At 36.9% G+C, this 17067-nt stretch overlaps 1 protein-coding gene across 1 annotated transcript; it reads right to left on the bottom strand.

Annotated features, from left to right (window-relative positions):
• Positions 1-3662: 3662 nt before the first annotated feature.
• Positions 3663-13342, bottom strand: LOC127423674 (guanine nucleotide-binding protein subunit alpha-13-like). The gene is made up of 4 exons (XM_051668190.1): positions 13025-13342; positions 11846-12072; positions 6590-6640; positions 3663-5528 (listed from the first exon to the last, which is right to left on the bottom strand). Exons 1-4 carry the CDS (start codon positions 13302-13304, stop codon positions 4956-4958), a joined length of 1131 nt encoding a protein of 376 aa, XP_051524150.1. The 5' UTR covers positions 13305-13342; the 3' UTR covers positions 3663-4955.
• Between the last annotated feature and the right edge of the window lie 3725 nt (positions 13343-17067).

Genomic DNA, 17067 nt, shown 5'->3' with positions numbered 1-17067 from the left:
ATAGTCCAAAGATTTATTTGTGAGGTGTTGTGGACAGTAATTTTATAGAGTCTGTTGCCGATTCTTTATGTTGGGGTGTCTGACAGACAACGGATTGCTTTAATAAACTGATGCAGAAGAAAAAACTGTTTAATGTCATGTTGCACCCACAATAATCTCACATTTACACACTTTTGAAGCACATCACTGAGCTCGGGATGCACATAAGCGGTGTCGTGCCCTAGATTGGAGCGTCTCTTATTACCTCTTGTGTGTGTGTGGGTGGGTGTGGGTGTGTGTGTGTGTGTTTACCAGTTTACTTATTATAGGGCTTCCCTTAGCGTCCACATAACCCCCAGAAATACGTCTACTTAGACGTTTGGACAATTGTAATGTGATATGCATCATGATGTTTTTTTTTTTTTTTTTTTTTTTTGTTTTGTTTTTTGTTTTTTGTTTTTTGCTAACTGATTAATTTGACGTTTTTTTGCTATTATAATTTAATAGCATTATTTATTGAAAAAAAAAATATGTAGATCGTCTGAAGATTAGATTGTAACCATTTTTTATGTATCCTTAAAATTACTTTAAATTAAATTAACACATGTATTTCAAGGCATTAGTTGTTAAGCTTGTCTGAGTATCCTACTATTTAATATGAGCACTCATCAAGTCATTTAGGCTTGTAATTTCGTAGACACTCTGTGGCAATAAGTCTTCATTTCTTTTATTGTTGCATTTTTATCTTTTCTCTGTCAAAATAAACGAAGTACATTAATTTCGAGTCTGCATTCGTTATTCACACGCACAGCTGTTTATAGCCTTTAAATTAATCTTGGGCAAATTAGGACATAAATTAGGTTAGAATACTGCATGTCCGCCCATAGAATAATCATTAAAAGCGAAAATTACCCAACCAACAAGCTGGGATAGTATGTATTTACACGTTTGTGTGTGTGTGTGTGTGTGTGAGAGAGAGAGAGAGAGAGAGAGAGAGAGTGTGTGTGTGTGTGTGTGTGTGTGAGAGAGAGAGAGAGAGAGAGAGAGAGAGAGAGAGTTTAATGGCAGGAGAGGAGATTGCAGTTTCTATAGTGAATGACGCTTGTACACCAGCTACCATGAAATATAGAGGAATACCCCCGCTTGGACGGCTATTTTTCCACAGAGAAAATAGGATGAATTTGACCAAAATTACATTATCTTCAGAAAGTTAACAAACTACAGCATCTCTGCTTGGGAGTGGCAACAGGTGATGGTACACGCTCCATCTCTCTCTCTCTCTCTCTCTCTCTCTCTCTCTCTCTCTCTCACATACACACACACACACACACGCACACCCTTGTCTCTCCAATAACTTGTTAGAAACAGCCCTGATACTAGTTCTAAAGTGACATTTCTAAATCACTAACGAAGGCTTGGACGCATAATTTGGTTTGAACTAGCAACGGCAGATTCTGATTCGTCTCGTAAGAAAGTTGTTCCATGCACTAATGCGTTTTTTATGACCGTACTCAGTTTTTGCTAATTTTTTTAAATGTACTTGTTCATTGAACTGTTGTATATAAGCAATATCACACTCGCAATTGTGCTATATGGCCCTAAATCAGCACTGCTGTGATTACCTACAGCACTTGGGCTGCAGCCTCGTGCTTGCGGTCGAATCACACCAGTGGGTAAAACGCAGCACTGGTCACCGTCACTTTTTACCCAGCCGTCCAATCACAGTGGAGGAGGGGCGGGACAAATACCAACCCGACCAACCTTCACATCCTACTTGTACAACGACTGAACAACAATGGAGAAGTTTACTGGTCTGTGAGTATTCATGTCTGTACCAGATGACATCCCCGGACTACCACAATATTAATATGAAAAATAATGCTTCAGCCTTCCCTTCATCCAGAGCAAGTACTCTTATTTGTTGATAACACAAACTATCTGCGAAATTAGCTACACATTACTTCCGTGGATATTCAGTATCATAGCAACCAAAGAGTCTCAGCTGAAAAAACACTGCGCCTCCAAAGCGCTCTCAAGTTCCCAGCTGGGCGAGTATTGTTTAAAATATCAACATCTAGTGCCTGTATTGTCCATTTATAGTCTTTAAAGAACAGCTAATTTCAAGATGTTGACATAAAGTCAGGTCCTCACGTGGGTCACCCGCTGTGTACAGGCTCAAAGCACAAGACATTCTGTCGGACGCTTGGTTTAGGCACGGAGTTCCCTCCATATAGTGTCTCCTCATGTGCTTTGTTTACTGACACACTGTACTGTACTGTTGGTGGCTTGTACTGTATTACCGGTATGTCCCTTGTGTTCTGTGCATATTGGGATGCCACACGGTCAATTTTACTTAACTTGCTTGTTAATTTGGCAAAACCATTTCGTTCCCGTATCTATACCAATAACTGAATGACAATAAAGTTTGACTTAAAATTCGTCGAGATCTCATACAGTAAATTAATTTGCGCAGAAAGATAGCTTTAATCGTGTCAACATATTCACCCAGGTTCTCGGTCCACTGATTAAAGTCAGGTGTGTGTTCCCTTCATGAATTTACACCTAATGATTCACATTAAATGTATTTTACCCAACATAATGCAATAAAAGGATCCTGTAAACAGGGTCATTGGGAGGGTTACTTTTGAAATGTATTTCACTACAGATTACATGCTGTAAAATGTAATTTGTAATGTATTCTGTTAGATTACTGAAGGTCAGTAACGTATTATACATACTTTGGATTACTTCTTCAGCACTGGTAGATTTTTTTCACTTGTTTTGACTACAAAAACAATGCCAGTACAGTAAGACGAAATACACATGTTAAAAATACATTCTCTGAAAAACATAAATATCTTATGCAGTGTTGTTTCTAAAACAAGATCAATCAAATTGATCTTGTTTTAAGGATTTTTAGATATTTTTACAGGAAAACAATAAAAAAATGATCAAGAATATGATTTTTGCCCTAATATCAAAGGTCTTACCAGAAAAAAAGAAATTATGATCCAACTTGAATTTTCTTGATAAAAAAATATGATCGTGCCTGGTAACATGTGCATGTAAAATGGCTAGAAAAAGCATTTTAGCTTAGGGTAAAGCTGACAATTTACACAAGGTTTATTTCTATTTCTTCTGCTCCAAACTTACTTCAAACTTACTTCTCTGTCTGCTCGTATGAATGTAACACATCATAAGAAAGTGTTTCACCGCTGTTCAAATGCACTTTGGATCACATCATTTATATGTATAAATGTTTTCCATCTGAAAGGACTAAATATTAAATGAAACAAATGACAATAAATTGCAAAGTAATCTCTTCAATTATCAAAATACTTTTTGAATGTAACTGTATTCTAATTACCAATGATTAAAACTGTAACTGTAGTGGAATACAATTACTTATATTTTGTATTTTAAATACGTAATCACGTTACATGTATTCCGTTACTCCCCAACCCTGCCTGTAACAAACAAATGTGCTACAAAATAATCCTTGCAAGAACATCATACACACAAGCCCAGAAATGTATCATGATTTTTAAATGAAGTAAAATCTGGTACAGTGTTCCATAGTGGTGAAACACCATAATATATATTTTTAAAAACATCAGCCACATTGGTTCAATATCTTTGTCACTTTTCACTGGAAAAGAATAGTAATAAAAAAGGCATTCTGGTAAAATAATCAGATTTAATAGACAGAATTACACAAAGTGATCAACAAAAAATAAAACAAACCAATGAAAACATACTATACAAAAAGCAAGTGATTATAGCCATGACAAAAGATACACAGCATTATATGAGCAAATGTTTTTTTTTTTTTTTTTTTTACAGATTTTATACACGAAGACCTTAACGCAAGCAATCAGCTAAATTCAATTAACTATACAACAGTCAGATTACAGTGCTTCTTTTAATTAAGATTACATTAAGACTTGGTCTCCTCCCCATCAACATATTTCAATTTGCCTAAAATCAAACCAGTTGTGCTAGATCTCAAATGAAAGTGTCCTGTATAAAGATATTTAAGACAAACAAAGGCGACTTATTTGGCCTATAAAGTGAAATGGACAACTTTAACAGTAAATGTATAAAACCCTGAGCTAAAGCAGTCCACTTCAACCTATACAGGAGCAAAGACACACGACCAAAAATACAAAAATAAGAGAATTTAGGAGAGAAAAAAACTGCTCAATATTTACAGTTAGTCAAATGGTTTTGGAAAAACTCTACATCTTTACTTGACATCCAGCAATGCATATTTAAAACACCTTAGAACAGTTTTCGTGGTGTAAGATAAAAATGGATTTAAAAAAAAAAAAACTGTCTTTGAACAGAAGCATGATTTTAAAAATGTTGGAAAACTAGATATACAGGCTCAAAAGGCAAACATCAAAATCTACTTTCCCTTTTCATATAAATGACAAATATACGTACTTCATGCAAAAGTACCTTATAACGAAAAGGGCATTTTGACTGTGGGGAAGACAAAAAAAATAAAAAATAAAACAAAATACTGGGGTCTTAAATAAACAACTAATTAACCCCATACAAAACTGCTCGCTGGTGCAGAAGAGCTGTTTGAATTAAATATTTAAAGCCCTGAGTGTTCTCGGTTTCTTTCTGAAAAGCTTCACCAAAACAGGGTGCCAAGCCTATGCGTTACAGGAGTGTTGACTGTTCTATACAAAATATGCACTCACAAACAGTAAATCACCACGATTACAGCATTTTGGTGAATAACTGAGGACCATTCTTTAACATACAGTATTTGATATGGCTACAACAAGCTTAAAACAGTTGCCCCCTGGCATATATATGAAGGTAATATTATGCAATAATTTTGAAGACTGCATAATTCTCCTATCCATTTTACTTCAACCACAACATGTATTGAACCACTTTGTATTAAATAACGTAAAAACCTAATTAAAATGGAATGTTCTTAAAAGGTCATCTGGGGCCTTTCATTGTAACATAAGCTGTTTAAGGTTGTCGTGTAAGATGGTGTCTTTGACATCACGGAAGACAAGGCGAATGTTCTCTGTGTTAATGGCAGTGGTGAAGTGATAGTAAAGGGGCTTTTGCTGCTGTTCCCGGCGCTTGTTACGGAAGCAGTCCACCAGGAACTTTTGCACATCCTGCAGATTGTTGGGCTCCCCTGTGAACTCAGGGAAGTAGTCCTTGATGTTCACAACCTGAACTTTTTCTTCCAGCAAGTCTGTCTTATTCAGAAAGAGAATGATGGAGACGTTGGCGAAAACGCAGTTGTTGGCGATCGTCTCGAAGATGTTAAGCGACTCCGTGAGCCTGTTCGTTTGCCGATCTTCCATGAGAACCTGATCGAACTCACTGGAGGAGACTAGGAAGAGGATGGAGGTCACAGAATCAAAGCACTCAAACCATCGCTTGCGCTCCGACCGCTGCCCTCCCACATCCACCATCTTGAAAGGGACATTTTTTATCTCAAAGTCGTACTCATGGATACCCTTGGTTGGTTTCCGTGCCAGAAGTATATCCTTTTGGCTAGGCAAGTAGTCCTTCAGTTTAAATGGACACAAAAATTAGACCACAATCACCTCATTGAATGAAAAAAAAAACATTTCATTTTGGCATTTTTGGGTACATCTCTTTTGCTGTCATTAAAATGCACTGTAAATCCTAATGCTTAAAATAATTAATTGTTTTGAATAGGGAAAAATTTAATCATACAAATTGGTTCAAATAAATTAACCTTAATGAGTATTAGAACTTCTTTCGAGTTCACGAAACTGACACATTTTAAGTAACCTGAATTGTTTTACTGTTTTGAGTTTAATGAACTTGTCTCTTTAAATTTACAGGACTTAAATTTAACCGAAACTGGGCAGGGGATTTCTATTTCCCAGCGAGCTTTGCATGGCACTCCACAGGGAGAGTAAATGTTATAATTAAGTGTTATATAATGTGTCTTTGTGCAAGATGAATGTAAAGGGGGATACTTGTTAGTGTTTAATGTTTTGTTATGTTATTTAGAAGAGTTTCTGTTATGTTAAAGTTTTTGGGAGTTATCATTATGGTGAAGGTGGAGCTTGAGCTTAAGTTGAGGACAGGTACTATTAAAGATTGTTCAACAGTATATTGCTATACGTTGAGCAATCGCTTTCCTAATCAAAGCACAGTATTTCCAATTAGCATGCATTCAGCATGCTAGCATTCTCTGTAATAGCTAAATCTAGCTAGTACTAGCTTGTTAGATTCCCTCTACTTGAAGTATTTAAGTTGAGCTTGCATGGTAATTTTAAGTTCAGCCAAGGGGTTAAAATGTAAAGTTCAGTGCTATTACAATGTATGAGTTGGCTTACTCTATTTAAATTAAAAGCAATTAACATGCATGTGTAGTACAGAATACAAATCTGTAAGTTCTATTAACTTAAAAAATTGATGTAACTGATTGCCTCAATTTTTTTATTTCTGCTAACTTATTAGTGTTCACAGTGTGTATTATGTATTTACTGGCATTTTATCAGCCTCCCTGCTCTCTAGATTTGGTATCGGTCAATCACCAGCAAGTACACAGTTATTTTATAATGAAAGGATCCTAAACATTCATTTTAGTTACCGGTTGTCCAAGTTTGTCCACATTGTCCAGGAAATATTTCACAGATTCACCCTATAGAGAAAAAAAGATAAAACACAATCAGAATTAGGTGTCTAGTGTCTGAGTTGTTGAGCAGGGCTTGTTCATGTTCACCTAATTCCCTTATTTCTCCCTCCACTTTCCTCATGCTTTATACAATCCTGTCCATTTAGGGTAAAAAAACATAAAAATAAATAACACATTAGATATATAGTTACCAAAGTTACCATACACAAAAAAATACCTTGCACAAAAAAGAAAAAATGTCCTTATGGTTATGACCACAAAAGATTTGCCAGACCCAGGCAGACATTGTAATGATAAACTAAATGGCTAGTTTACTCTAGCCCTTGTTCGTGAGTAGGCCTGTACAATTAATCGTATTTTAACCGCAGTAACAGTTTCTGCCTCTAAGGGTTAATTAAGCAAAACTGTCTGCCATTTTAGAGCTAGAACGTCAAAATTAGCAGCCAGGTAAAATTGCAAATTGTTGTTCATTCTAATTATGGGCTGTGTCTATGGATGACAGACCAAATCACAAGCGTTTAGAAGTCCATTTTCACCTCAACTGACCTATCAGGCCCTCTTCAGAAGTTTGCTACTGACCAATCTGTTTCACTTTCAAGCACACTCCGAAATACGTAGTCACATGTCGTACAGCTGAAGTCAGAAGTTTACATACACATTAGCCAAATACATTTAAACTCAGTTTTTCACAATTCCTGATATTAAATTGTAGAAAACATTCTGTCTTAGGTCAGTTAGGATCACTATTTCAGCTTTTATTTCTTTCATCACATTCCCAGTGGGTCAGAAGTTTACATACACTTTGTTAGTATTTGGTAGCATTGCCTTTAAATTGTTTAACTTGGGTCAAACTTTTTGGGTAGCCTTCCACAAGCTTCTCACAATAAGTTTCTGGAATTTTGGCCCATTCCTCCAGACAGAACTGGTGTAACTGAGTCAGGTTTGTAGGCCTCCTTGCTCGCACATGCTTTTTCAGATCTGCCCCTTTTTTCAGATCACCATGCTTTGTGATGTAACTCCAATACCTTGACTTTGTTGTCTTTAAGCCATTTTGCCACAATTTTGGACGTATGCTTGGGGTCACTGTCCATTTGGAAGACCCATTTGCGACCAAGCTTTAACTTCCTGGCTGATGTCTTGAGATGTTGCTTCAATATATCCGCATAATTTTCCTTCCCCATGATGCCATCTATTTTGTGAAGTGCACTAGTCCCTCTTGCAGCAAAGCACCCCCACAACATGATGCTGCCACTTCCATGCTTCATGGTTGGGAGGGTGTTCTTCAGCTTACAAGCCTCACCCTTTTTTCTCCAAACATAACGATGGTCATTATGGTCAAACAGTTCAATTTTAGTTTCATCAGACCAGAGGACCTTTCTCCAAAAAGTACGATCTTTGTCCCCGTGTACACTTGCAAACTGTAGTCTGGCTTTTTTATGGCAGTTCTGGAGCATTGGCCTCTTCCTTGCTGAGCAGCCTTTAAGGTTGATATAGGACTAATTTTCCGTGGATATAGATACCGGTCTACCTGTTTCCTCCAGCATCTTCATAAGGTCCTTTGCTGTTGTTCTGGGATTGATTTACACTTTTCGCACCAAGCTACGTTCATCTCTTGGAGACAGAATGTGTCTCCTTCCTGAGCGGTATGATGGCTGCATGGTCCCATGGTGTTTATACTTGTGCACTATTGTTTGTACAGATGAACGTGGTACCTTCATTCATTTGGAAATTGCTCCCAAGGATGAGCTAGACTTGTGGAGGTCCACAATTTTTTTTTTCTGAGGTCTTGGCTGATTTCTTTTGTTTTTTCCATGATGTTAAGCAAAGAGGCACCGAGTTTGAAGGTAGGTCTTAAAATACATCCACAGGTACACCTCCAATTGACTCCAATTAGCCTAATTGGCTAATTACCTAAATGCTTGACATCATTTTCTGGAATTTTCCAATCTGCTTAAAGGCACAGTTCACTTAGCATATGTGAACTTCTGACCCACTGGAATTGTGTCAATTAAAAGTGAAGATCTTTGAATAAAGGGAGTGCTGAGTGACTACAGTCAGGCTTCCTAAGCAGCCATTTGGCCAGATAGCTAGGGTGGGTAGAGTCACGTTGGGTTAACCTCCTTGTGGTCACTATAATGTGGTTCTCGCTCTCGGTGGAGAGCGTGGTGAGATGCGCATGTATGCCGCAGAGAATAGTGTGAAGCCTCCACACGCGCTAGGTGTCCACGGTAACGCACTCAACAAGCCACGTAATAAGATACGCAAATTGACTGTCTCAGACGTGGAGGCAACTGAGATTCGTCCTTCGCCACCCGGACTGAGGCGAGTCACTACACCACCACGAGGATTTAGAGCGCATTGGTAATTTGGCATGCCAGATTGGGGAGAAAAGGGGAGAAAAAAAAAAAAGTGAAACAATATGTCTGTAAACAATTGTTGGAAAAATTACTTGTGTCATGCACAAAGTAGATGTCCTCAATGACTTGCCAAAACTATAGTTTGCTAATTTGACATCTGTGGAGTGGTTAAAAAATTAGTTTTAATGCCTACAACCTAAGTGTATGTAAACTTCTGACTTTAACTGTATGTTCTCTTCTCTTTTCTGTTTGTAGTGTATCACGCATGAGGCTCATGATATGGTGTTTTCAGCTGTCTCAGAGGGTTTTTTAAACAGATGTGCTCAGAGTCCGCTTAGGTTTGTGCGGATCGCTAACGTACACTGACCGTGTTATATTTAAATCACTCCAGATTTACTCTAATTGCACATTTGTGTAATTCCAAATATATCTCGCCACCACGTTACTAAACAAATCTAAAGTAACTACATGACACGGGGCTCTTTTGGACTAAAGAGGAGATGAGGACACTTAAGCATGTTTGGAATGAGGAGCACATAGCTGTTTGTCAACTATGTACAGAAACTTAAAAGTCTTCCTGCAATTTTCCACCAAAATAAAAGCTTGAGAATGCATAGCAATGCAAGGTTAAGAAACTACTGGGCAATTAAAAGAAATGTCAACCATGGAAAAGATATTAAGCAAAGGAACAAAACCCTTTTAAATTGTTTACTTAATGGATAATAGATTTTTTAGGAAATTGCATTGTTTATCCACTTCTTATGAGGGATGCACCATTTCTAAAACAAAATTTTCAAACAGCCATATTTTATGTTTACACAAGAGGTGTCAAAGGACTCTATTTTCACTTTATATTAACAATAATTACTTTCCAGAAAGAAATTATCTGAAGATATACACACTTTATCCTAACAGCACTTCTTTTTTACTTTATAAGAGCCACATTTATGATGTTCCTGCGTTTCAGTACTGCGTCATGCCGTTATGTTTTAAAGGTCAATTTTATATCACTTACAAAAATATTGATTAAAATAAGTTGATACTTTTTGTACAAAGCTAACTTATGTTGACTTAAAATGAACAAATGCATTAGGGACATGACAGTTACAGACATTATTATGGAATTAATCACAAACCTCCACTGTTCTTTATCATGATAATTCAGATAGATTGCTGAATATTGCTTTGATCTGTGACTTGTTTCATACTAGTGCATTTATAGCCTGCATTTGGAAAGGGATCATTTTGACAAACTTTGCAATTTGAGTTGTATTATGATAAACGTTGGATCATCTGATCTTGCTGCGCTGCTCAGTGTGTTCCACACATACCCACTAGAGGGCTCCACTGGCACGCGTAGTGTTGTCTGAAGTGGTGAATGCTATATATTTTAAAATGAAGCCTTTTGCAGCTTAGTATTTGTGCAAGGCCATATCTTGTTTTATTAAAATCAATCATGCAGCCTTGATATCACAGTCTGGAGGTTTTAAAGCCTTTCTGGGTGGTCTTCCCTCATCATGTAAGTGTAGCTTTCACAACCGTATCGTCCGTAACAAAGAGATGTCACATCCGTAATGACATTTTGTTCCCCTATTTATGTGAAAAATGAAATATATTACATGTTCTCCGGAGTTCCAACCCTTCTACATTATGTACCTAGTGTTATTTCTGGATTGCATTTGAATACACAGAATTTTTACTAAGTGTGTGGTCACGCAAAAACTTTAAAGTCCATAATGCAAGTTCATTTCCCAATATAAACAGGATGAAAACTTGTTTAGACTGAACATTTTCTGATGTTTGGACTCTATCTGCAGGTGTCTTATGATTATACATACAAATAGTTCGATAAACTGATGAGTACTTTATATGTAAAATTTCACATTCTCACTATAAATGTCACAACACTGTAATTGCCTTTTTACAGAAATATATTAATATTCTGTATACACTGATGAGCCAATACATTTACCACTCACAGGTTAAGTGAATAATGTTGATCATCTCCTAACAAGGCCAACAAGTCCGATCCACGGTGGCTCCACCACGCAACTTACAGGACTTGAAGGATCTGCTGCTAATGTTTTGGGGCCAGATACCACAGGACACCTTCAGAGGTCTCGTAGAGTCCATGCCTCCACGGGTCGACGCTGTTTTGGCATTGAGCTAATTTGAGCTAAACCCTAATCTCAGTCATGTGTGTTCTACCCCGAATATGGATGATCTCATCTTCATAACTGAAATGCAAACTAAGCTCATGCACAGACAAACACCTCATTGTCATGACTTACAGGTCACTTTTTTAACTGTGCTCAATTTTAATCTCAGACCATTGTTCATGCTACATTCAAAATATTCACAGACGTGATCCCTGAGAAAGAAAGCACAAATTCTTAAAGCCTGCAGACTGAATGAGCATTATTCCAATAAGATCAAAAATGGCAACTAAATTTCATTCAAATGTATGAAAAATACATAAGTAGGCATTTCACCATGATTGCTACCGGTACTTATCTTAGTGTATGGAATGTAGTGTAGGTGGCATTGCACCTGATTGGAGACCTACTTTGAGTATGTAAGTACAGAACATAATCTGCTGTTCTGGCTTTACTGAAAACGATTCATGGCTGTTCCCTACTTATCTGCTATGCTTCACAATACCAAGTTGTTTAACAACAGATCAACATTCCTTCAAGATCACTGCCCCCACAATCACACAAATCCTGTGAAAAAAGCTGAAAAGGTTCTATAGCCACACTTCAGAACAATCAGGCTAACTGAAATTCAAAGCATACAAAATAATTATCAGGTTTGATATTAAATGTGAAAACAGAATGAGTGCAAAATATTTTACCAGTTGAAACTCTCTTCGTCTGTCGTAAGCAGTCTGAATACCACTGTCTTGCCACAAGGCACTGATGGAGGGCTGGTAGTTCAGGAAGACTTTGGTCTCCACCATCCCTTTGGCCATCAGGGATGAGCGGGTGTCAAAGGCCATCACAGTCTCCCCATGAACCTGATTTTCAGGGTCTCCCCAAGGGATGTGCAGTTTCTCACGTGCATCCACCAACACCCGGATACCTAAACAGACCATAAGATATCATTCAATTCTAACAAGGAATTCAAGCTTTAATTCTCTGATAAGATTACTACATAAATGTAGACCCTGTCAAGCAGCAATCTAGTTAAATTCATTTTAGGCTACTGAAATGATCATGAAACATATCAGAACACGTATCAGAAAAATTTCATAAAACGAATAATACGTCCAGATGGCTGAACCCACCACAACATTAAAACACCTGCCTAATATTGTGTAGGTCCCCCTCGTGCCGCCAAAAGAGCGCCAACCTGCATTTCAGAATAGCATTCTGAGATGATATTCTTCTCACCACAATTGTACAGAGTGATTATCTGAGTTACCGTAGACTCTGTCAATTCAAACCAGTTTAGCCATTTTCTGTTGACATCTCTCATCAACAAGGTATTTCCATCTGCAGAACTGTTGCTCACAGGATGTTTTTTTGTTGTTGTTGTTTGTTTTTGTTTTTTTGGCACCATTCAGAGTAAACTCTAGAGACTGTTGTGCGTGAAAAGCCCAGACGTTTAAGCAGTTACAGAAATACTCAAACCAGCCCGTCTGAACCTACACAGTATTAGGCAGGTGGTTTTAATGTTGTGGCTGGTCGGTGTAAGTGGGCGCTGTACTTTCTCATGTACTTTCTCTATCGGTGTCAGTTTTATTGAAATGATTTTTTTGTGTGGGTTGAATACAGGCTACATATATAATGGCTTTCAAAGCAGTCATGTCCATTTATTTAGCACCAATATCTTATATAAACATTAATAAGTGTTACTCGATAAATCTCAACATTAAAAACACTGGCCTCCGCGTCGTTTATGCGCTTGGCAGAGGAATCGAAAGTTGACGAAAGTTACTTTTCACGCAAGAACATCGGTAAACACTTCCACCTGCCGCTAAAATAGTCGATCATTCGCTTTAAACAATTAACCTGTCAGTTTCGTGTGGTACCTTTGATAACATTGCTGTAGATTGTACACCGGAACTCTTCTTTGGCCTGCTGGTCGAAGTCCTGCCCATGAATTATGCGCATTTGTTTGAGGAAAGTTGACTTGCCACTTTCGCCCGCTCCTAACAACAATATCTTCACCAGTTTCTTCGCATACGTCTTCTCCCGAGACAGGCTTTTGTCGATCTCCTTAGACTTTCTGATTTGGTCAATTTCGCTGCTCGAGAGGAGACAGTTGGGAATACAAACTATAGCAGTCCGGGAGGGCAGGAAATCCGCCATCTTTGTAGTAACGACTTCATGGATACATCAGTCGCGCTGTGCACGCGCGGCACGTTCACGTGTTCTTTTCACACATGGGCGGATACAGCAGGGTGTGGTTTTATGTTTGCCCATCCAGTTTGACTGTTTTAGAGCTCCTAGCTTTTGAAATTTAAGCATGTGCAGGATATGAATTATAGATAACCACAATATAATTCTCTTTAGTTAAATGCTAATTCTTGTTATCAGCAAAATTAAGGTTGCACAAGTAAAAACGTTATAGTTCACCCAAAACTGAAAATTCTCTCATCATTTACTTGCACTCATGCCATCCTAGAAGTGTATGACTTTCTATCAATTGCAGAACACAAACGAAGATTTTTAGAATATCTCAGCTCTGTTGGTCCATACAATGCAAGTGAATGGTGGCCAAAACTTTGAAACTCTAAAAAGCACATAAAGGCAGCATAAAAGTAATCTATATGACTCCAGTGGTTTAATCGATTGCTGCATCGGAAAATGCGTACTGTCACAGTATGTACTGTATTTGATGAATGACATAATTATCTGCAGCAAAACTACGTTCTTTTGGGTATGCTTGCGAGTAGTATGAATAGATTTCGGACATACTTCATCAGGGGTACTTTAAGGTACCTCTGGGCCCATTGGGGGGGGACGACTGCTGTGCATTGAACAAGCACTACACAGACGCCTTTAATAGTTGTGCACTATCACCATGTCAACAACCGTGTCTCCCGCTGAAAGTGGTTAAACATGCTACTCCCGCAAACATGTATAGGGGAATATGGGTCCCATAGCCACGAGCTGGGCCCCGTGAGACTTTGTAGGCCCCTGAGCTTCAGCCCATAAAAGCCTGTGCGTTAATGCGCCCCTGCCGGGGATGTTGGCATCGTCTCGTGACCCGAATATATGATGTAATAAAAACAACCACAAAAACTATCTGCTTTGATTTTGTTAAACAATGACCATTTAAGCACAAGGAACCCCTTCCGAGGGATTATGGGATAGTTAAGTGTCCAGTCGATCTGCACTTCAAAATCTCGCCAGAAATAGTAGGTAATCCAGGTATTTCTCGCTTACTGCTTCATGAATACTGTGGATTTGGACATACTACTCCATTGACATACTGTTTTTGGCATACTATACAGTAGAGAAGTATGGATAATCAGACGCAGCAAATGTCTTCTGAAGCAATCCAATCGGTTTTGGGTGAGAACAGACCAAAAATATCTTGTTTTTCACTGTAAATCTTGCCATTGCAGTCTCTAGGTATGATCATGATTTCAGGCTCGATTACACTTCCTAGTGCTTGACGCATGCGCAGAGCGCTAGATGGCGCTAGGATGTGTAATCAAGCTTGAAATCATGATCGCCAAGGAGACTGTTGAAAAGTAATCTTATGGATTACTTTTTGTTACCTTTATTTGCTTTTTGGAGTTTCAAAATTTTGTTCACCATTTACTTGCATTGTATGGACCTACAGAGCTGAAATATTCTTCTAAAAATCTTCATTTGTGTTCTGCAGAATAGAAAGTCATACAAATCTGGGATGACATGAGGGTCTAAATGATGAGAAAATTTTCATTTTTAGGGAGAACTATTCATTTAAATTTTGATATTGAAAATGACGTCATTACTCATGGCAATACCCATTCTTGATATTAAACTAGTTATTACTAATAACTAGTAAACAATATCATTCTCTCCTGTTCAAAACACAATTACAGACATGATTACATTCTCACTAGTTTCCAGTTTCACATATCAACAATGTACTACTGTCTAGTAAAAATGATCATTTTTATGTCGATAATTACATTGTTACTAGTTCAAATGTCCATTCTTAATATCAACAATTGAATTACAACTACAATTTACAACTCAACCAAAAATGCACATTTTTGAAATGGGTAATTTGTTTTTCACTACTGGTAATGCTTATTTCAGACATCTATAATGTTATTGTAACCAGTAAGAAAGCCTTTTAAGATATTTTTAATAACTCTTCAGTCTATTTATATCTGAAATCCATTTCCAGATATCTGAAATACCAAATCTAACATGTTGAAATACATTTACATATAGCAAAAATCAGCATTTTCAGCTGTAATTCAATTGCTGATATCAGAAATAGACATTTGCACTAGTAACTATGTTATTATTGATATCAAACATGGTCATTTTTACTAGTAAGTATTGCTGATATGCGAAATGGGAATTTCAACTAGTGAGAAAGAAACCATAGACATCTGTAATTGCGTTTGAACAGGAATGAATGACAGATCATTGTGAAATTCTACTTGTGAAAATACAGTTAGAGATATCAAAAATAAAAAATTTAATAGTTGAAATACAATTTTTGATATCAAAAATGGGTATTTGACTAATGTCATAAGTTTTTATATCAATAATTAAAAACATTTACTAGTGCAAACCTAATTACTGATATCAAGTAATAGGCCTAGTTCTATTGCTGATATCAAAAATTAGCATTTTAACTAGTAAAAATTATATTGTACATTGGGTACAATGGGGCTAAAGGCACATTTTAAGGAAATTTATTTATTATTATTATTATTTTTTATTTTTTTTATCCTGGTCACAATGTGTATCAAGACTGAAAAAATATATTTCTTTTTATTAAATATTGATGAAACAACATAATCTGTGTATAAACAAAAAATTAAGATAAAAGGCTCCCTCACCTAAAATAATTGTAAAATAAAACCCCAAAACACACTTGGGGTAAAAGGCCCACAGAGGGGTTATAGTGATATCATTTAAAATATATTGACAATAGTAATTGGGCAAAAGTTTTCAAATTATACTTTTGAGACAGCAAGATGCTTTTTTGAGTAACAAATTAAGATAATGCTCATTCAAAATAGCCACTTCAGAAAAGGGTTAATCATTTTCTGTTAATTTCAATTACTGGTACATTTGGCATTTCATAACATCTCAATGTATCTCAAATGTAATTTGTATTCTAAAAACAAATTAATCTCAGTTGTAATTGGATCAGTCAATATGAGCAGACTTTGAACATTTTTCATAACAAATCTATTTGCCCAAAAACAATGTGTTTTATGGGGGCCTTTAGCCCCTGCATCAGGGGGGCTTTTTACCCCAAATACAATCCTTTCACTTATTGGACAGGTATAAAATTTAATCACCTTGAACAAAACTGAAAATAATAAATAAGTATTTTGTCTAAAAATAAATGTGATCATTTCAGGGATTCTCATTAGCTACATACTGTAAATTTGCAACTTTTAAAAAATGATTAAATATTAGATCAAATTACCTTAAAATCAAACTTTAGACATTGCATGCAATGATCTCACGGATCAGGAATATTTTGCCATGTATAGTGACAAAAAAGGGTTAAGGAACGTACTGTGGTAGTTTTTGTTGCTGTGTAGTGTTCTTCCCCTGGGGGGCCTTTAGCCCTGTTTTATCAATGCAACACCACCTTTTATTATTAGTTTAAAAAGTGTGTTAGTCAAACGGTTAATGCTGTTTCAAGGGGTACAAATGTGATTTTGTTCTTCTGTGTAAAACCTTTTCATGGACGTTAAGCACAATAATAAATGGTTTATGGACTTTAGCTATAGTAGACTAGTATAGCCTGTTGTGTGTATGTGCTCAGTAGCCCACACAGGTGCACAAATCTGAAGAAGACAGCCAGCTGAGTCAACGAATGTCGCCATCTACTGGACACAAGATGTTTTAGAATTATCATTGCGTTCTATTTATCCACAAC

The sequence above is a fragment of the Myxocyprinus asiaticus genome, chromosome 32 (assembly GCF_019703515.2).
Source record: "Myxocyprinus asiaticus isolate MX2 ecotype Aquarium Trade chromosome 32, UBuf_Myxa_2, whole genome shotgun sequence".
NCBI classification, from domain to species: Eukaryota; Metazoa; Chordata; class Actinopteri; order Cypriniformes; family Catostomidae; genus Myxocyprinus; species Myxocyprinus asiaticus.
This window is presented reverse-complemented; position numbering and strand designations above follow the sequence as displayed.

Excerpts from the sequence above, each read along its gene's own strand:
- LOC127423674 (XM_051668190.1), bottom strand. The coding sequence starts at position 13,304 with ATGGCGGATTTCCTGCCCTCCCGGACTGCTATAGTTTGTATTCCCAAC. Across the intron at positions 6,641-11,845 it reads GACGAAGAGAGTTTCAACTG|GGTGAATCTGTGAAATATTT; the intron begins GTAAAATATTTT and ends TTTTCTCTATAG. Across the intron at positions 5,529-6,589 it reads TGGACAAACTTGGACAACCG|GACTACTTGCCTAGCCAAAA; the intron begins GTAACTAAAATG and ends TTTAAACTGAAG.